Below are 23097 nucleotides of genomic sequence, written 5' to 3' on the forward strand. Positions count from 1 at the left end.
TGGGTCTCGGAAGCACCCACGGCTGGTCGGGCACGGGCCCTTGACTCCGAAGGGCATAGGGAGGAGTGGTCTCTTGCTCTTCCGGTTCAGATGAAGTAACTTCGCTCTCTAACTCAGGTTCTTCGCACTCATTAGTTTGGGGCGCCGCCGTAACTGTTTCTTGTGTCGGCGGTAAACTGGACTGATCGGCCGTCATATCCGTTTTTAGATTAATCTCCTTACGAGCAGTTGTAGGTTTAATTCTGTCAGCATGAACATGTAGTGTTCTTTTGGTTTGGATATTTTCTATTTTGAAATTGACGGGTCCTAGAATTTCGACAATACGATAAGGTCCTGTCCACCGGGGAGCTAATTTTCGCTTTAGGCCTTTAGGCGTGACGACTTCCTTTAGTAGTATTCTATCTCCCACTCTATAGAGGGGTGGCTTATTTTGTCGGCGGTGTAGTTCCTGCCTCGTCTCGGCGGCTTGTTCGGCATATAGTTGAGCTGTTTGATGAGCGTGTCTCATTCGTTGACGTAATTCCGAAGCGAAATTGTCTTCTACGTCATAGGAGACCGTGGCAGGGCTTGTAACTAGATCAAAAGGGTAGGTTGGATCTCTCCCATATAGTAGGAAAAATGGGCTGTCATTAGTAGACGTATGCACGGAGGTGTTATATGCGAATAAGGCATAAGGGATCCACTCGTCCCAGTCTCGTTGATCTTGAGAGACATAATGAGATAGTATATCAACTAGAGTTTTATTAAATCTCTCCACCACACCATTGCAGGCTGGATGGTAGGCGGTAGTAAGGAGCCGCTTTATGTGTAGCAATTCACACACTTCTGCGAACATCTTAGAAATTAGGTTCGGCGCTCTATCAGTTAATAATTGCCTAGGAGTAGAGTGTCGCAATATGATGTGAGTGACAAAGGCCTTAGCAATTGTTTTACTACTTACATCCGGTAGTGGAATTGCTTCCGCATATCGAGTAAAATGGTCAACAAATACTAGGATATATTTGTTGCCGTTTGTCGTAAGAGGGAGTGGACCGACAATGTCCATTGCTGCTCGTTCAAATACCTGAGAAAGGGGGGCAAACAGTTGCAATTCGGCTGCTGCCCGTCGACCCGGTCGTCGGTGCTTGGCACAGCTCTGACAACTTAGGCAATAATTCCTGATTTCCTTTGCCATTTCGGGCCAATAGAACGAGTTTGCGATTTTAGTACGCATTTTTAATTCTCCTAGGTGACCGGCTAGTGGATTATCATGGTAGGTAAACAGGATATATTCCTTTAAGGCGGTAGGTATAACAATTTGTTCCCACCAATCCACACGTTTTTTATTCCTGCCCTTGTGGCAGAGGGCACCCTCCTCGTTGATATAATAATCCTCTAGGTTAAGATTATTATAGGTTCCTGTAGTTACACCATCCTTTAAGGTTTGGATAAGGGGTCTCCATCGATCATCACGTTGTTGCGCATTTATTAATTGTGGCACGGAGAAGATGGGTTCAACCTCTGTTATTTGACGTATTGGGATACGACTAAGGGCGTCCGCATTTCTATGTGAAATTCCGGCCTTGTAGATAATATCAAAATCGAATTCTTGAAGGAAAATGATCCATCTCGATAATCTAGAATTAGTAGTAGAATCCTTACAATCTAATAACCATCTCAAAGGTCTATGATCTGTGACAATAGTAAATTTTTTTCCATAAAGATAGGGTTTAAAATACCTCACTGCCCACACGGTGGCTAAGCATTCTTTCTCAGTAGTGCTGTAATTAAGTTCGGGTTTCCTTAATAATCGGCTCGCATAGGCAATCGGCTTCTCCTGGCCGTTTTCTTCCTGAGATAATATCGCTCCCAGGGCGAAATTTGACGCATCGGTCGCCAAAATAAAAGGTTTTGTAAAGTCAGGGGACTTCAATAATGGTGCCGACGTCAAAATTTGTTTAAGAGTTTCGAAGCTTTCCTGTTGCTTAAGGCCCCATTCAAACGGCACATCTTTCCGTAATAAATCAGTCAAGGGTTTAGCGATCGTGGCATAAGAGTTTATGTGCCGCCGATAATAGCCAGTGAGTCCTAGGAAAGAGCGGACTTCTCGCTCGGATTCAGGTCTCGGGAATTCTAGAACACATTTTATTTTGTCGGGATCGGGTTTTATACCCTGTTCTGAAATTTCGTGACCCAGAAATTTTATCTGGCGTTGCAGGAAATGGCATTTCTTAGGTTTTAATTTTATGCCTGCTTCTCCGAGTCTCTGAAATATTTGTTCAAGTCGTTTTAGGTGACTAGGGAAGTCTGGACTAAATGTTAGTATATCGTCCATGTATACAAGACATGTCTTTCCTTTGAGACCATGTAAGATGAAATCCATCGACCTTTCAAAAACCGCAGGACTTGTTTTAAGACCCATCGGAACCCTATTCCATTGATAGTGGCCGTCTGGCGTAGAGAATGCGGTCTTTTCCTTATCACCTACTCCTAATTGCCAAAATCCTGAAATCGTATCCATCGTCGAAAAGTATTTCGCTTGTCCCATTAGGCTTAGGGATTCCTGCACTAAAGGCAGAGGATACGGGTCTACTTTAGTGATTTTATTTAGTTTACGATAGTCTATTACTAAGCGTAACGATCCGTCCTTTTTCTTAACTAGGAGAGCAGCCGAACTCCAAGGGGACGTAGAATGTTCGATAATATTATGGGCCAAGAGGTCATCTATGATATCGTTTAATTGTTGGCGTTGGGCGTAGGGAATGCGATAAGGAGGCGAATAGATAGGTGCCGCATCGCCAGTATTTATTGTATGTTGCACAATATTACAGTAGCCAAGGTCATAGTCATTCACGGCAAAGACATGCCTATATTTATATAGTAAATTTAAGAGATCTCGTTTCTCGTTCCGGGGGACGCCAGTCCAATCAAAAAGGTGGCTCAATTCTGCTTTCGATAGGTTCGTGGATGCCCCTTCTTTTATAGTATCTGCGGGCTCACTTTCTTCGATAGCCTCAAAGAAGGTGCCAACCTTACCATCTTTCTCTAACTTAATTGTCTTACGAGTGTCATTACGAAGACGTACGGGAACTTGTCCCTTTTTATTTGGGGTCACCAACAAATTGACTCCTGAAACTCCTTCTTGAGCGAAGGAAGCAGTTTCGATTACTCCGACTTTACTAGGTCGCTTATCGCCAACAATTCTAGCAGTAACTATGTTCTCTGTCATAGGGGGAAGTTGACAGGATTCAATTAACACTACTCCTTTTCCTTCCTCCCGATCTGTTGACCGGTACGACCTTTTCGCTGAGCCGACATTTTCCTCTAGTGGAGGAGCCTCTGTTCTCTTTCGTGTTCTATTATCTCTATTCGGGCCTCTTTCCCTTTGTTGATTCTGTTGAATCCTTCCCGCTCTTATATTATTCCCTGAGGTTTGAATAGGTATCACTGTTTGCGGAGGGATAGTTAATTCTCGGCCCTTTAAATCAATACAGAATCCCTTGTCGGTTATCATATCCCGGCCTATGATGCCGTCACAGGGAGAGGTGACATCGTGATCAACTAGGCAACAGGCAAAGGGGAAGCGCAGATTTCCTATCTGGAAAGTAGGGCTAATAATACCGTAGGTCTGAATTACATGTCCCGTAGCGCTTCTAAGGTCTGTTTCTTTGTTATGATCTATATGTACTCTTTCTTTCATAGAGTTAGCGAAAACCTTTGATAAAAGTGAGACCTTCGCACCAGTATCTATCTGCACTATAGCGGGATTGCCACCTATGTAACAGTCAAATGTAGCTTCGCTAGGTGCGGAAGTATAATTAGTGATTCGTACTGAGGAGGTTCTTCGATTCCGCTTCGAAGGAATCCTATAAGGCGGACATTCTAAGTCAAAGTATGAGTCTCGGATCTTTCGAGAGGAAAAAGGTGGGGTCCTAGAGGCTTTGCTAGAGTTAGATCGAGGTCGTCGTCCTTCTACACTACGTACATTGCCCTTCCATTTGCCTCGATTTTCTTCAGTAGGCTGCGATCGAAATCTGACCCTATTCCTCTCCCCTTCGGGTTCACGTCGCCTGGGTGAATCGTTTCGCACAAAGCGGTCGCTGGGATTGCCGTTTCGGCAAGCGGGCGAGCGTTGGTTCTGGGTTTGATTGAGATTCCATTTTGACTGACCGAAAGGGCGGTCACCTCGGCGATTAGGGGAGTTCGACCGATTCGCGTTACGCCTAAAATGCGGATTATTATTGGGATTGTTATTGTAGGAGTTAGGAGTATAGCCTCCTCGATGATTTCGGCGAGATATAGGATCTCTAGGGCCGAATCGAGGAGAGTTTCGGATTAGTCCGTCCATTCTAGCCTTTAAGTCCTCCATCGCTGACGTTAGTTGCGCTAAATCCTCCTGAGATGAGGTTTTATCGCTTTCCCTTACTGTTCGCATGATTCCTCTTGGATGCGCGGTGAGACTTTCGATTGTTTCCTCACTGATCGCGGCTTTTAGAGCCTCATCGAATGTCTCAGCCTCACGGCTCATTACGCGCTGCCGGATTCTTATGTCTATTCCGTTCAAAAATTGCGCTTTAAGCCTTTCATCTAACTCCTTCCTCTGAACTCGTTCAATAATCGCGGTCTCGGCGGCAGTCGCGCCAGGCTCCGGCGTAATTTCTATCTCCATCGCCAGTGCTTGGAGTCTAGCAGCATAAGTCTGTACGTCCTCGTCCCTTTTCTGCACGCACGCATAAAATTTAGATAATCGAAAGGAAAATGGCTCCCGTTCAAAACGCGCTATCATCAATCGCTTGAATTCGTCGAAGTCATCCACTTCTTTTATTCTTCGGTCCTTTCGGACGAATTCTCTCGCGATACCCGTAAGTTTTAATTTTGCCACTGCCAGCATCTGGGCCTTGGACCATGCCGCTACCTTAGTAACATCGGCTAACGAATCAAAAAAGTCCGTTACCCGAGGGCCTCCTGCTTCTCCCGAGAATACGGGTAATAGTGGTATTATTCCGCCTAAACCTCCCAATGTAAGGGGATTCGGTGCCGGATTAGGATTTGGGTGGGCTGGCCCAGCCGCATCGCGGGGATCGTCTTCCATTATGTTTATTTCGTTAGTTCTTACAACTAGGTCGGAGATTCTAGTACGACCCTACTCCTATGATTCCTAATTCAACTCAATTCGACCTCTCTCCCGACTGTGGCTGTTTTTCGCCTTATCGATTTTTTCGAAAAAGTCGAGACCCCACTCCTGCAAACCAATATGTGAAATCGGGGGTGCCTAAAAGGACGCCACCCCTTCGATTGTCACCAATGTGTGAGATCTCGGGGAGGTAAGAGGGAGTCGTACCTCTTTTTCCCGTGACTCACTTGTCAAGGATGGCTGTTACGTCGACGGCGCGTTACGCGTTACGCGAGTGGAGGAGGAGGAAGGATGGGGTCGACGATAAGGCGAAGCCGACAGTCAAGAAAGACACCATTTTATAACAAAAACAAAATTTAATGAAAGCTAAACGAACTAAAGTACACTTCTACCCTCGTATACAAAAGGGGCCGGAGAGAGAGAGTTTACAATTATTGTTCATACCTCTTAACAAGTCCGTAATAGACGGAATCAGAAGTGACGATAAAGTTTGGCTGATGGAGAATCCGGTAATGGGCCGATGGCACGTAGAGCTTGTTTTTCCGTAGGCAGGGCAGTGGCACTTAAAGAACTTAGAAACTTTTTGAGAGTCCGGCGGATGGCGTAGTGCACGTCGTAAAAGCGAGACGAAGGAGCCCCTTAGGGGGGGAAGGAAGCGTCTTTTATAAGTTTTTGATGGGAAAACTTGTCACGTGATCGAAAACGAATCACTATTAGGGCCAGAGGTGTTCCCGGGATATTAAATAAACGACTAGTTCGGACGCTAACTATAAACCATCGTGCAAGATGATCTACCTGCTCCGAAGGAATAACGGTTTGTTGATAGTTAGGGGACAATCGTTGCCATTCGAGGGTCAACAATTTCCCGGGTATGGAATGTTGTTGATTAAGTCGTTTATAACTGGAGTGAAATAATTTAGAAATTCTAGGTTCTTAACTTCCAGATTTCACACTTAGCTAATTAATTGCGATATTGTTTTTCATGGAAATTTTTAAATAAAATTAATTATATCGTTCTAAACTTCTGTTGGAACAACTTGACATCGGTAAAATTCTTATTTTACATAGTAATATTTTTTGGATTTTATTTTTAAATAAATTTGTCATTTTCGATTCTTTCAATAAACCCACTGCTTAGATTATTCAAGGTCGTGTTAGTACTAAGGTAAATGCAGGACCGGATTTACATAGAAACTTTTGGGGCCGGTGCCCAGGGCCCCCACAAAACTATGTTTAAACATAATTTTTTTCCCTATTATTGCGACAACCTAGTGTGGTCTAACCACAAATATTTTAAAACGCATTGTTTTTTCAATATTCTACCTTACGGAAAATTCTTAATTGAACAAAAAATAGGCATTTTCAAAATCAATACATTGTATAGATATTTAATAAATAAGTAACAAATATAATTTAAATAATTATTATATTAAACTATTTCCTATTTTACTTTGTTTTATTGTTCAAATATTATTTAAAATTGTCGTGTCTTAATTTATTCCGATATTAGAAAAAAATATATATATAGCAATATATATTTATAATTTTCAACCACATCCGATATTAGTAAAAATTGTAAAAATAATTATCGCAAATTAATTTTATAATTTAATAATTAAAAAGAATTTATTAAACTTGGTCTTATTGTTAAAATATTATTTTAAGTTGTCATGTTTTAACACACTTGGATATTAAAACAATAAATTTTTTAAAATGTAAAAGAAAATAGAATCTACGAAGCCTAAAAGAAAATGGTTCCCGCTCAAACCGCGCGATCATTAATCGCTTAAATTCGTCAAAATCATCTACGTCTTTGATTTGTTGGTCCTTCCTGACGAATTCCCGTGCTATCCCGGTAAGTTTCAGTTTGGCTACGGCCAGCATTTGGGCCATGCCACTACTTTCCTCACATCCGCTAATGAGTCAAAAAAATCCGTGACTCTGATGCCTCCTGTTTCTCCCATAAACACGGGCAGTAACAGAGCTATTCCGCCCAAACCTCCTAGCATGAGGGGATTTGGACCGGGATTTGGGTAAGCTGGTCCTGCTGCGGGTTGCGGATCGCCCTCCATTTGTCCTAATACAGTGGCGTAGTGTAGTGGGGACGGCAGGGGCGGTCCGACCCAAGCGGCACTTTTAGGGGGGGCAAAATTTCACTATAAATAATATCTTGTAAAAATTTGAACCATTTCATTTTATATTTTTGTCACACCTACGATTCAGACCGATTGAAATCAGCACGGAATTTTTCATTACTTATACCTAAATAAGGGAATGGCGAAATTTTTCTCTGCCTCAAGCGGCTGACCCCACGCTACGCCACTGTTCTAATAGCTGTGATTAGATTGGACCTACCTCCGATAATAATTCTTGTCTTTCTACCTAAGGTTTAAATCCCTAATTTGACTGGAATTGCCCTTATTATTCGAATATGGTCCTTTTCGCTCTATCGATAATTCGAAGGAGTCGAACCCCACTTCTGAAAAACCAATTTGTGGGTTTACCGGGAGGTGGACGGAGTCATACTTTTTCTTTTCGGCTAACAGGTCGGTGAGACCTGCCCACCGTCAAGATGGCGGGTTTGGGTTTGTTACACGCTACGCGTTACGCGAGTGGCAGAAGGTGGATGGGTCCGACAATAGAGCGACAGCAATAATCGAATAATTAACATCGAATTTAATAGACAAAAACAATTTATTAACAGACTAGGATTTACATCTACAATTATGAATGACATACATCACTTCGCTTATTTCTAGGGTATCCGAAGAGAGAGCTCACAAGGATTGGAAGATCATTCCTCGTCTTTCGAGTGGATGGGTCCTCGTACGAAATTCGGAAAAGTATTCTCGGCTCGGTCTTTGTCTCCGGCGTCGGCTTCCTTCTAGACAGACACTCGTAACGGGACTTGATAGGAATAGACGGATACTGTGTAACCGCCCCCTTCTTCTCTCTGTTCCTCCTTTTATCTTCTTGTTCATGTTACTCCTCTTTACCAACAACCAAATTTTGGATTTAGTTCCTTGTGATTCATTTCTGATTCCATGGGAAACATACAATAAAACATTTTTATTGCTAGATTTTTGTTCCGGCAGGTTCGAATTTTCACATTTGCTTTTTGCAAACATTGAAGAATTGAAATTAGTTGTATGAAAATTTACCGGTTTTTATTATGAAGTATCAGAAACAGAACTCCTCTTAGAGATACCAAGATTAAGAAGACATTTAAATGCGGCCAGTGTTTCAGTTTCTAATTGGGTGTCTCTAGGCTTGTTGAAATTCATCGTGGAATGGGATTTTACAGAATCCCTTTCGAATCTTATGGTCACACTAAGTTATTTTTGACAATTTGCATATATCAGCTGCTTTGTGTAAGAGGAGTTTCAGCGAACAAAAATTAATTAAAAATTACTTGTAAGCAACAATGACCCAAATGAGACATTTGACCCAAAATGACCCAAGAATTTCCCAAAGTTATTTCTAAGTTAAAAAAAGAATCAATTAATTTTTAAAAAGTTGCAAAAATTAACCCTCGGGGTGCCTGGTGGGGTCTGAGAGGCCCGACTCATTTTCAAAAGTTCATAACTATTTTAATATTTGCGTTCGCGACTTAAGGTTATCAGTAGCTTCAGTTCTCTTCATGCGCTTGCGATTCCCACAAAAATTTTAGTTTATCGCGCGATATCCTGCGAACCAGACGTGTGTAAATAAGTGCCAGGCCTCACAGACCCCACCAGGCGCGCGGCGTTGCAAAATTGTAAGTAATATTTTTTGTGTAAAATTCGTATTTTTGTGTTTATTTGATTTTTAACATGTTTACGTTGTCAGTAGATAAACGTTTAAGCAGCTACTAAACGTCTGTAAAGAATGATCCAGATTTATTTGCATGGAACATGAGAAATTACACCTTTCAGAGTAACTCTTTGATAAGCGGCCGGATGATTTAGATGTTCAGCAAGACATTGCAAGATATTAAATTTTAGTCAAGAATGAAATCAGATTTGCCTTTCTGAAATCACTGTAGCTATAAAAATTTAAAATGTATCAAAGCACTAATTGATTGTTTTAAATTATCCCATTTTTTGAAGGTCTGAATGACGGTTATTTACCCTTTTTAAAAGTACAGAATGTGACATGTAAAACAGGCACAATCTATACATCCATTTAAATCATACTACCTTAATAACCTTATTACTTTTCGTAATGTTTAATGAATATCACTAAGTTTACGTATAATTTCTTTGTTTCATTTTATTTCATATTATGTGTTAAATTTTTCACAAAAAAGATTATTTAATTTAATTAAACGTTTTTACATGGAAATCCCTGTACTATTCCATGAACGTTTGGAGTATTAATTACTATTTTTTAAATATTTAAAACACACAACTTTCATCTTGATTCCAAACAGAGAAGTTTATGTTATCTCGCGAAAAACGATGCATAAAAATCTGTTTATTTTTTTTGTAAAATAGGGATGGCGGAAATACAGTAAAAACACGTAAACAGATAATAAAAATCTTTACTCGCCATGTCCAATCACCAGGAACAAACTATTCTCCACAGCAGATACGACCTTTTTTCTGTTTTTGATTTTTCAAAATCGATTAAATTTTAGTCACAAAGAAAAATAATACTGTACATTGCAGAAAAAATATTCAGAACAGTTTTATTTTAATTATGCGTATACACATAAAAACATTTTATACAATTAATATTTATTATTTGATATATATTCTTGATTAAAATTTCAGCGATTAAATTTATAAACAAATTTTAAAAAATATTCAATTAACGGAAATTTTAATTGTTAAATTCTTTTAGGTTCAGTTTTATTTTCAGGAGATAAGACATTCTAAATATTTCAAAAAATATTGTCTCAAAATACTTTTAATTATTTTTCAGTGATGTTTAACATATATAAATTTTACGGCAGGAATCATAAATACGATCTAATTTTTAGATACTAACAACTCTTATGACTTCAGTGACATTCGGAAAAACTGGATGGAATAAAAACCGTAACACGAAATCTAGAAAAAGTCGATGTTCATCGAGGATGATCGACTGTTTTATAATTTTGTTCTTTCCATACATTTTTGAACGTAATATTTTTTTTTAGCAATTTTATATAACTCGTTCATTGACGTTATTCCTGTGTTCTTTACCAAATTATAAAATGTACCATTCACGTTCTTCAGTAATGCATATGGCGAGTCAAATTCTTGTAGTTTTCCATTATCTAGAACCTAGAAGTTACAAATGTGTAATTATAAATACATTTTTAGTATATGTTATAAACAGATGTATCTTACCAATATTCTGTCCGAATCGATAATTGTATGTAATCTATGGGCTATTGTCAACACAGTACAATGCTTGAATTTTTCTCGAATTATTTTTTGTATGCAGGAATCAGTTCTTGATGTAAAATAAATAAAGCATATTTGAATCAATATAAATAAAAATACAAAAGAAAAAGTTACTTGAAAATTACACTAACTGGAACTTGTGATATAAATACAAAATGTATGACATGCATAATTTATACTTAGTATTAGAGAGTTTTTCGTATAAATTGTCGTATAGCATTTGAAATAGCTTGGATTGAATTAATTGAATGGAAATCAGTATGTGATTATTTTGCCTAAATTATTGCTATGGGAAGAACTTTGGATGAAAATCTGATTTGTATGTAGAAGATATTGCACAATACAGAGAAATTAACGTAAACAGCTCAATGCTGAAGCATAACTCAAAAATTGCTAATTATTTATTGTCGTTAATTACTCAACTACTGGTAAGTACTGTACATAAGACATGCTGCTGTTTCCGCAAACAGATCCTGAAATTAATGTACAGTCAAACCTGTTTTTATGCGGTCTTTTTTTGTGCGATTTTTTATTTGTGCGATTTTTATGCGATTTTTTATTTGTGCGATTTTTTTTATGCGATTTTTTATTTGTGCGGTATAGTTGGCGACTAGTCTCGTGCGATTTGTCATGTCTCACGTTGACTTATTATAGCTAAATAAACTTATTATAGCATAAATGAACTTATTATAGTAATATTATTGCATGAATATGCGAAAAATGAAATAATTTATTTTTTAGGTCAACAAAACAGGTGGTGTTTTACCACCTGGACAAAAATACGTAAAACAGACGATAGACGAGACGATGCAGTCAAGTGCTGACATCTGTTGTCAATAAATTCTATTTCGTACGGTTTTGAGTTATTTTCTATGTGAGACTTTTTTATGCGGTCCCTATTGACCGCATAAAAAAATATTTTTTAATTGTGTTGCGAAAACTATTTTTTATAGCCACTCGTGAAGTTTCGTGTGATTTTTTTATGCGTTTTTTTAATGCGGTCCCTATCCACCGCATAAAAACAGATTTGACTGTATTTACTACCTCCAACAGGGTATTCGAAGACAAATCTAACTTCTTTAGATCTTTCTAGCCGTCTAGTTGTGGATGTAGCAACAATTACAGTACTATAGTGTAAATACTTTACACGAATAACAAATGCTACTTGCATGTGTACAATTCTTAGCTAATCAGAAAAGTCAATCCAGTCAATAGCAGCAGCATCTGTGCCTTACACTGATCGTGTCGACTTTCGTCAGAAGACACGAATGACAAACCTTTACTCATCGAACAGTTCACCAAATAGGACATATGGATTTAAGAAAATCGATCAGAATCTAAATCTATCCTAGATTTGGATGACGTTTTTTATAAATAGGATAAACCTCTTATCAGGACAATTTTCTATAGAAAGGTCTAGAGTCAAATTAATTCTTTCATGAAACGAACAACTACTTAAACTAAAGCCCAAATTATCAAACATAATTATATCTGTACGATTTATCTTCCATTCAAACAACCAACAGCCGTATAGAGAATTTCTGGATAAACAAACGATAAATACATGGAACTCTGGAAAATAGTATAAGGTGAGACAAGTGTAATACGAGTAAACAATACTTACAACATTATACTATTTATATCATTATACTTGTGCAACGCCATATAAGGTACTTGTAAGCACAATATGTAAAGTACAGTTAGCAACAGAAAACCCTACAATGTCAACAAGAAAACAATTAAATGAATTCGAGCAAGTTAATTTAGGATGGAGAATTATCTGCTACTGAAATAGCTAAATGTATTGTATTCTGCAGTCTGATATTAATATCTATTAAGCAAATACTACAACTTGTGATGAATCAAAATGGACCGGATGAGTTATTTAACATCCATTGTGAGAAACCGTGGGCCAGGAGTTAAATCTTTCTGACCAGTTACTCGGCAACAGTCCGCAAAGACCGCCCACGCTGTCGTTCGGATGGTTTTCTATCGCGTGGCAAGGGAGATGAGCAAGTCGACAGGTGTCGTTGAGATACAGGAGACAAGCTTATCAAACAAATAAAGCGTTTATTATATAACTAACTAGTAAAACCAAGCGGTTACAATAAGTTGGGGCTAACCTTTCTCAAAAGGGTTTAATCTAACGACTAGGCCTATGTTCGGGGAGAGAGAGAGAGAGATCGCTAGGTTTAAAATAATTACCTCTAGGTGATAATGATGACTACGTTCGGCAATTGAGTTCTGTGTGGAAGTTCCAGTAATGGCTTCCTATCAGTGTCTTTTCCTTTGATGAAGTTGGTGGAGCCTAGAGTGGCACTCTACCAAGTATAACTTCCAAGTAATCGCCCTGAGCTTCCGGTGTTTCGCTCTTTTATATAATTGTCGTGGGGAAGGAGCCACGTGATCGTCCTTTGTTGACGATGACTTGCAGTCTTTGACAACTAAGTGTCAACTTTCCCATCGACGTGTTGATACACCCAGTGACCTCCAGTTTAATTCTCTGTTTTTTAATCGGAGTTATTTACACCTTTTTTTCGACAACTGCGTTAAAATCGCGGATTTTACGTCTATCATGGAAAATGTCTTATTGCAATAAAGCCTTTATGAAACAGGACCATCATGCATCAAAATCAAGAAAAAATTTTCTATGACTCGATTTCTTATAACTATTTCAAACCATCTTTCTGCTGATATAACCTAATATAATATTATTGACTAAACGAAAATAATTATCGGTAGTTAAGGCACCATCTCTTGCTGAGACTTTAAAGTTAAATCCAGCGAAAAATTACCCCAGAAACTTTTAAAGTATCATCTGTCAAATATGTCACTCCCTCTTTCTCATCATCCAGTTACTATACTTTTGTGTCTGGAGAAATGTACAATGTTTGTAATTTGAAGAGCATTCTTATTGCTGCAAGATTGAAAAATAAACACAAAATTCGACCATCGGTTTCATTTAAATCTTATTTTAATAAAATATTTTCCATATATCATTATAAATTAATAAGGAAGAAGGTATGTATCATGTATAGTAATTCTATGATTAGATGTTGCCTACAGATTGAATAGTAAATGATGTAAATCATAAATATATATAGATTGATAACAGGTAAATTTCTGTTCACGTTTTAATAAACGTCATAAAGCCAATTGATCAAAAAGTTTTATCTTTCTTCCTTTCACGCTAGTAAACTGTAGACTATGACAATATGCCCCGTTCTCTGAATAGCTTAACTGTACAAGTCACAAAGATGATGTTCTAGAAATAATAAACCTCAGAGCTCTTAATTATAGCATTCAGACAGAAACAGAAGTAGATAGAAAAACCACACTGCAGATTATAGCTGACAAGGCACAAACACCACCCGCAGACAACAAAAAAATTCAATATAAATACCTGCATTTGACAGTTTATCGTCACACTAAAAAACTATAATGTAATTCAAACAAACTGCCTATTTACACTAATATCTAATATCACAAATGAAATAGATAATCAATTTGAATAACGAGCTCTTTTATTTGTTAGTTCTTTTTGCCCTGTAAATACAAAAAAGCCGTTTTTCATACTTATTGTATGTTTAGCCAGACAGAAAATGAAGATTAACGAATAGAAAGAATAGACATGGGGCATTAAATATATATGAAGGTTCGTTAGATATTAATTCCAGATTCCACAGCAATGGATGGAATTTTCCACCACTCAATCAATCAGTTATCTCATTATGATTGGAGGTCAGTTTTATCACGAATATTGATAACCCTATCTATATCATTTTCAAGTATGCTAGCCTTCTAACTACCATCAAGAAATAAACTGCCATTATGATATGTTTGACAAATACTGATGCTTATTTTAAACAAAGTGTTCACGATTTATTTATAAACTTTAAATTTGAGAGCTGTTTTAAACAAAATAATCTAGTATTTAATTTAAAATGATAATTCCAATAAGTTTCAACACGAAGTGATTTTCACAAATTTATGAATCAAAAATATGTAATATACGGGTGTACTGTACAACTACTATATACTGATCGCATTTATACTTAAAACTAGATAAGTTTTTAACTGTGTTGTATTCTCACTTTTTATCTATATTGGATGTTGCTTCATCCATGACAAGAATTTTATTCTGACGAAGAATCGTTCTGGCAAGACAAATTAACTGTCTTTCTCCTACACTGAAATTTCGTCCTCCTTCTGCTAAATGTGTATCCAATCCTCCAGGCAACGTACTAATGACTTCCTTTAATTGAACCTTCATTTGAGATGTTTTAAAATAAATATATGACAGTCAAGTTTAGCCATTAAAAAGAATTAAACGGATATAAAAGAAAGTAGCTGAAAACAATCGTTTGTTTCTAACCTCTTCTATAGCATGCCATAGAATTTCTTCTGAATATTCATTGAAAGGATCGATATTTCTTCGAAGTGGACCGGTAAATAACATTGGATCCTGGAAAATACACGATATTTTATTGGTTTCAAACTTTTTATGAAACTATACTATGATTGCCACAGTAGTGAACACTGAAATTTGTTATTTTATTTATTATTCCAAAACTTGCGCGATGCGTGTACCTTTAGTGGATTAGCAATATTGCATTTAACATTTTTCGCTTATTTTATTAACATATTTTGGGTGAGTTTAACTTTTCAGAGATTCATACTCATTGCCAACATATTCTTCAATTTATACATATTTTTAAATTCAATTTGAATTTAACTTGTAATAAAGTAAAACTCTGTTTATTCTGTTGCAATCATCAGATAAGAAAGGTGCTGGTTTTTGAAAAATTATGAATAACAAGACGTTTTCGTACTTTTGAAATATTCAGTAAGTTATGCGCCATCAGTGTTTTGAAAAACCGATGAACATTGTTCATACTGCTGCATGCGTGCGATTTTTTAACTCAGGCTCTTTAATTAGTTCAAAGTTCATGATGTTTAAAACCCTACATATCGAATAATAAATTACGATACACTAAACATTCGGATGGAAATTATTAATTTTATAATTAAAAAATTTCGAGTACATCATATAGATATAAACGGAATTTTTGCTATACTTGTCATGACAGAGAAAAAATCATTCATCGCAAATCAACTCTTTGCTAGTTGCCTGGAATCGCACGAAAGTCAGGCAACTTTTCTTCAATAGTCACTTTTAAATGAATTTTTGAATGGATATGATAAAACAATGGTTCCCTAGCATTTTCTACAAGAAAAAAAATATTGTGCATACAGTTTGTATTAAGCTTCTAGATCTAGTGTGAAATGTATGTTAGCGTCAAACTTGCTATACAACACAGTGAATTTGAATGAATTGCAACGAATTTCAAGTTTCACACCGAATTAGATTTATTTGTCGAAATATCAATGTATTTACAATTATACTATTTGTTATTATTTTTGCTCTTCCTTATTGTATAGACCAATTTCAACTCTATTCCAATGAGCGAATGCTTGGTTTTTTCCTACAATCCAATTTACGTGCTAAGCTGTTGTGTGAAGTTGCTACAACAACCTGCAAGAATTTAACTATTTGGACATCAGCTGTGAAATATATCATTAAATTTTGTATTTTATCTTGATGTGAGGACCCGGACTTGCCAAAATATTTATATTCAAAAATTTTCGGAAACAGGAAAAAAATTTTTCCGAAAGAAAAAAATCATAAAAGATATTATTATATCCTTTCCTACGAACTTGCTTCCTTGGCCAGCGTCAACATATCTTCTGGATGTTTCACCGAAAACTAACAAAAAAAAAAAAAAAAAAAAAAAAAAGAAATTGCTATTGGACACACTTTACAATTTACGAAAAAGGGAATGAACAGTAAGGGGGACGACCAAAAATAAAAGAATGTGATCGTGACATCTCAAGAGTTTGTCTGTCATCGAAAGTTAGTTGACTGAGTGCTCGCTCCTGTCTTGGATTAACATCCTTATCAATCATCATTACCGCCGATTGCTATCCAGGTCAACATGACATCTTCCTACCTGTCCTCCGAAGATCTTACATCGAACTATGGAAATGACTAACATCCAGACGAATCGAGAAGCCATCTACGTAATCAAGAAACAAAGAACCAGCTTATGAAGTGTACAATGACTACAGATATTTATCCTTGCGCGCACAAGTGTAAAATATCTCTCTCCCGCTCTTAAGCGTATATTTGTAAATCAATTTATGATAAATAAACGGATATTATTCTTTTGTAATTGAGTTGTAATGTGCACTTCTTTTGAGAGAACTGTCTCTCGGACTGTCTCCATCCCGAATCCGAACGCCTACACACGCGACCGCTCGCGCAAAGAGAACTACAGCCACTGAGGTTTCTGTGGTGTCAGTCCTGACGACATACTAATTGCAAACGCGGTGTCGAGCCTTCAGTCTCCTGATTCGTAAGTGTAGAAACGCTTCGCGCATTGTCGAATTACTTTATAAAAAATTAAATTAAATTTTCTTAAGAAATCGAAGATAGCACATTTCTAAAGTAAATATATAAAGAAAGTGTAAAATAAAAAGTATCTTCATCAAATTAATTATTATATACTTGAGGAATGATGGATATTTTACTACGTAGATCCCGAAGTCCAATATTTTTAGTGTCAATTCCGTCAATAGTTATTCTTCCTGATGGCTCTGTCAGGCGAAATAACGAAGCAATAATAGAACTCTTTCCAGCTCCTGTTCTCCCAACAATTCCAATCTGAAATTAATAAATATTAAAAATACTTTCAGAGAATGATTTTTAGTACACTTATTGGATTTCGACGATAATTTACCTTTTCTCCCGAGTGAATTCGAAATGTTAAATTCTTCAAAACAATATTTTTATCCTTGGAGTATTGTAAAGAAACATTGTCAAAATGAATTTCTCCTTTTTGTGGCCAATCCGAAGGTGGTTGTTTATCAGGGAAACTTTCGTACGATGCTTCCGATTTTAATTTGCTGTAGTTCAGTATACGTTTTACAGAATTCATCTGGAAATTTCACGTCGTATGAAATAATACAATGCGTAAACTTTATTTAAGTAACAATATATTTTATCTAAAGTTTTTGTAAATGTGTAGAATTTCATGGCTAATGATGATAGGTGTATTTTTGTGTGAAGACGCACAATTACATTGATCATATTTAGTTTTTTGTTTTATTTGTATTACTTTTTATTCATATTAACCCACTGTAATTTTCGAATTATGATATACACTTAATATTTTTTTGCTTTTCTTAATAGATGTATGAATTTATTTTAAAATTGATAACTTTTTATAAATGAAAAACTTTTTCATTGTCTTTTAAATTCTTATTTTCAACTAGAAATTTTTCAGCGAACAGTATTATGTAATATAAATAGTTCAGTAAAATGTAAAGTAATAATAATAATTTGGAATTATGACTTTAAATGTGACATATTTTAGTATTTTTGAGATTAGAAGTTTCAATGAAATTCTCAAATCAATTATGAAATAATTATTTACTAAAAATTGAATTTTGTTAATCTGGAAATATTTCATTTCTCTTAAAGATATTAACTTATGTATTCACTAGACGTCTAAGTTTATTGTGTGGAATGCAAAATGTCGACTATATTCTGAAGAGAAAATTCTTCCTTATTGAAAGTTGCCTGTTTCCACAAATTTGATGTGACCTGATAAAAAATCAAGCTGTTTTTTAACCTACTTTCAGGCAAATCGCTTATGGTAAGTAAGCCAAGTTCAAGTATCTGATAAATTTTGATTTTCTTGGAAGTATATCACAAAAAAAAATTATTTTTTACTAACAAAATTACTTCTAATTATAGAATGAAATATTGGCACATATATAATTGGAAAAAAGTAACTTGCAGATTTGCAGTCCAGTGCGATTATTGTTCAAAAAAGTATATATTTTGAATAGTAAATATTGTATTAGATTTAAAAAATAAGTGTTAAACTGAGAATAAAAACTGAAAACACACTGTGTTTTTGCAAACATTAAGTTAAACAGAATTGATATTATCTTGTATTAGCTACTTGAAAGCAAAACGTATTTGATTATGTTGATCAAAACTGTTTTGGTGAAAAAATTCACACAGGTTTTTGATGGTGAACAGAAATGTAGTTAGTACAGATATGTGGTAAGAGGTACAGTACAACCAAGTGACTTAGTTTTCGCTACAATGAAATACATTCATTACACATAATATCCTATAATCTAATTTACATTTATACAACTAACTGAAAATAATTTACTATTTGTATACAATTATGATAATAGTTACAATTGTAGACTAGTTACCTTCCCAGAAGAGACAGAAAAAAATAATCCCGCATTTCTAAATTACATGTCACTTGACAAAAAGGTTAACATTGAACACATTATCTGTTTAGTTGTATTGTACTGTATATATATTACCTGAAAATCCACTTCAGATGAACATCTAATAGTGCTTTGAAAAAACATAACAAATAATATCGCATAACTCATAACAAGTCCGATTTGGCTTCCTGCATCAACTGAAATTACAATTATAAATTCAAAATTACTTTCATTGCACACTATACGCAACGAAATGTATTTACTCACCTGCGTAAATTGACACACCGAAAATAATAACAGTAATAAGAACATTTATGTAACAAACGATGTGAACATATACAGAAAGGCACCGATTTAATGCAATGTAAATGATCCACGTTGCAGTATGTTTATCCTGATATTCATTAAAAGTGGAAAAAAATTTATTTTCAGCTTTAAATGCTCTAATGGTTGTCAGTCCATAAAGAGATACACTGAGATGAGAAAATACTGGACTTCTTGCTGTGAAAAAAAATACAATTATTTCAATGAAACTTTACATGAATAAAAATGTAATGTTCGTTTGTTTCTAATAGCTAATCTTCGAAAGTTCTTCACAGATTCCTTTGAAATTTTCACACAACGTTGCATTCGAATACGGGCGTGATTTTATATAATATAGATGTTGAAATACCCCCGGGGGAGAGAGACAGGATTAAGTCTTTTATGTCCAACAACTGTCGCTAACTCCGCGAGTACGACGACCTAAATTTGCTGTTCTGTGAGGTATTATTTGGATGAACTAAAGCAAATCATCTTCTGTCTATCTATCTATCTTCTTCTTAATGTGCCTTATCCGGTCCCCGGACGTTGGCGATCACTATAGAGAATGTTTCAGGATCTTCCGCTAGCCGAAAGAGATCTCCAACTCTTTGTATATGTTACAGTAAAAACCCGTTTTTAGTGAAAACGCGTTTTAACTAGTTGAAACTAGTTTTTACTAGATGTCATTGTTATAACCCGTTTTGCATAGTTAAAACTAGAATTTACTGCTGTACATGTTTTGATTTTAGATCAAACTAAAATCAAACATTAACTTTTTAACTTTTAACATCAATTAAAACTAATTTTAGCTACATAAATATATTAGGGGCAGATAAATAAAGTGATGATTGGGATTAAAACATTTGTATTACTTAATACGATATTTATTGAAAATATTGGTCACACATCTGTGTTATTAACATTAATTAACCTTCTGTCCGTGAAGGCATCGATCAATCGGTACCCTGGCTGTTTAAGCAAAACTTCGAGGGTACCGATTCATCGTTACTTTGGTAAATATCGATTTTTGTAAAATTCATTAACAACAGATATAATCTCGTTCGATATAAAGTGAATAAAGTATAATAATTCATTATATTAGTTGATAGCAGTAAAAATTTTGATTTCAAACAAATGTTTGATATAATGTGCGATAATTTTACAACGAATAAACATACATGCATAAGTGTTATATCGAATTGTACAAAACAATATTATACGTCTTTCTGGCTCAGTGCCAGCAAACAACTATGTAACTAGACAGTGTTAATTTTCACAAAATGTTACAAATTATCAAGTTTATGTGTCAGTTCTGATATATATTATTATTATTTTTTCTTATAAATTTTTCTAATAAAATGCATTGAAAAAGATCGTATTTAAAACTAAAGATATTAATAAATGTAAGTATTTTTTCATATAGATATAATGATAATTTGATTTTTGGTGAACTTTTAAAATAATATCGCCTGACTGACCTATATTGCCTTAGGAGGGATCGCAAAATAAATGTAAACAAGATGTCGGGGAAGAGGGTTAAAGCGATACGAAATTCATCATACACTATAGGAACGTGTTAGCTGAATGACCTTGGTCGAAACAGTTCTTACTAAGCCATTTTGTTAAAACCGTTTTGTCTAGTTAAAACTAGTTTTAACTCAAATTCAATTTTGTCTAGCAGTAAATTCTAGTTTTAACAATGCCATCAGTAAAAACTAGTTTCAACTAGTTAAAACGCGTTTTCACTAAAAACGGATTTTTACTGTAACATATACAATATCTTTTAAATACAAAAATGAAAGAAATTGTGGAGAAACTGCAGTAAGCAAATTGAAATAGAAGTAAAGTTCGGCAAGTAGAAATTTTTAACATTTTTCGAAAAATTCCGATTTTGACTCTTACGGTTTAAAAGATCATTGGTGCCGATTTTGCCGTACGCAAATAATAACGGGTAATTGGAATAAGTAACTATACCAACATATTTACTTCAGTGTTACTATTTTTACACGAATCACACAGATTTCTGTTATATAATGAATCCTTAGAGGTCCAGAATGAATTTTGGTGATTTCTTCACTTTTCCAACCGGATTGCGTGATGCATTTGGAACTTTCCAATAAAAAATTATTCAAATCACATTTGCAGAATTGAAAAATGTGAAATTTTAACATACTGTATAACGAAATTAAATCTGTCATATATAATAATATTTATGTTAACATTTAATTTAAAAATTATCATCGAGAGCGAGAAAACCTCAAAACGCATTTTCCATCAATTAGTGTTAATTAAAAAAAGAAACTATACTTGATTCGCGTATAAATTATAACACAGTCAAATATGCTTGTATATTTACTCATTAGTATTAATAGCTTATAGACAGAAAGCTACACGGACATAAATGTTTTAAATTATGTTTTACTTATTGTAATTAACTCATTCTAAAATTAAACCACCTTTGTTCTTCAAGAAAAAATTTTATAATTTTTTCTTATCTCTCGTTTTAATGCAGAATATTTCGAACATACAAGAAAAATAAATTTAATTGTTACTCTGTTCAGTTTTTAGAAAATAGACAATTAATTGTACCGAAATTCTAAGAAAGAAATACAGCTGAAACTTTAGAAATGCCTGAACTCGTTATAATTTATTCTAAAGAAGCATTAATACTTTATTTGTATCGATGATAACTAGTGTTGCCTAGAAAAGGATAATTCATGGATAATCTGTGAATTTGTAATTATATACTTATATTAAGTTGCATTGTAAAAAATTGAACCAGATAAGTAAATGGACTATAAATTATACTTTTATTTATTTTACTATCTAATTATTCAATTATTCAATCAATTATTTTACTATTAAGTTGAATGATGGTCTGGAAGTTATGGCAAAATTTTGTAATTAACAAAAATAATTCTCTGGCTTTAAATTTACTAAAAAAAGTTCTGTCATAAGTAAAAGCTCTTTGATAATTGTAGGCACGTTATATCTATGTACAAATATTTATTTACTAAGTTTTAGCTTTTGAAATGAAATGTTTTCAATTGTTTGTTCTCAAACTCCGCATCTTTGAATGGGGTTTACCGGATTTTCTTAATTTCTCCTTACAGATTTTCAAAGCCAGAAATTTTTATACAATACATTTATAAGTAAAAGTGATGAAAAAGAAATCTTTTCTGTCATATGTTACTGAGTTTGTTAGTTTATCTGTTTTTCTAATACAAACTAAAGGCTAATATGATTTGTAGAGAGTGTAGTAAGAATTGAATGATTTGATAGATTGTCTTACATAACAAAGTATTTCTGCGCAATAACTTTCGGTAATAAATGTTTTTACTGTTAAAATTAAGTGCACTCAAATTGTATAGTATATTCACAAAACGTAAATTAATGAATTGTAACAATGTATTATATTTTTCAGTTAAAGCACAATAAACTATTGAGAACTCTACACACTTACATTTTCCTTCCATAAGTTTTATGCTTTTCAGCACACGGCTGTGAATCGTCCACATAGCATAAAATAACATTGAAAGCACAAATGTCAATATGAGAACATAAGGACACAGGATTGCTTGAAGAATACATATGCCAGCAATCAGAGAGAATCCCTAAAATAAAAGAATATAAATTGTTCATAAATGGAAACTTATCTATCATTCCAGTATGATACAAATTATTTCACCATACTGCTTGTTCGAGAGAAAGGAGACTGTTGCAGAAGAAGGTTGAAGTGAATTTGTCCAAAACTAGTCGTTGACCTCCTCGCGAAAGAGAAGATGATTAACGAATGCTCACTAATACCGGTCTACTATTAATAATTGAAAAGTGATCCGTGTTGGATAGGTTGTGATGGTCGTGCACGTATGGAAGTTGTTAACCTTAACGTCCGAAAGACTTCATATAGTTTGTTTAAATAAACAGAATTTTGTAAAATCGATAATAATAATCTTTATGTGATAATAAAGTGTTTATATTTTTGCAAAAGCT

The 23097-nt window shown here is 34.9% G+C and overlaps 1 protein-coding gene across 1 annotated transcript in view; it reads right to left on the minus strand.

The window, feature by feature from the left end:
- Nucleotides 1-10185: 10185 nt before the first annotated feature.
- Nucleotides 10186-23097, minus strand: part of LOC136977324 (ATP-binding cassette sub-family C member 4-like) — a 78368-nt gene continuing 65456 nt past the window's right edge. Inside the window, exons 19-27 of the mRNA XM_067272792.1 lie at nt 22568-22718; nt 19069-19302; nt 18898-18998; nt 17286-17483; nt 17054-17209; nt 14861-14950; nt 14580-14752; nt 10429-10534; nt 10186-10362 (exon numbers count right to left, since the gene is read on the minus strand). Of these exons, the coding sequence (XP_067128893.1) occupies nt 10186-10362; nt 10429-10534; nt 14580-14752; nt 14861-14950; nt 17054-17209; nt 17286-17483; nt 18898-18998; nt 19069-19302; nt 22568-22718 (1386 nt within the window). The remainder of the gene's footprint in view (nt 10363-10428; nt 10535-14579; nt 14753-14860; nt 14951-17053; nt 17210-17285; nt 17484-18897; nt 18999-19068; nt 19303-22567; nt 22719-23097) is intronic.

This window comes from Centruroides vittatus, unplaced genomic scaffold (assembly GCF_030686945.1).
Source record: "Centruroides vittatus isolate TY-2023 unplaced genomic scaffold, ASM3068694v2 contig_453, whole genome shotgun sequence".
Taxonomy (NCBI): domain Eukaryota; kingdom Metazoa; phylum Arthropoda; class Arachnida; order Scorpiones; family Buthidae; genus Centruroides; species Centruroides vittatus.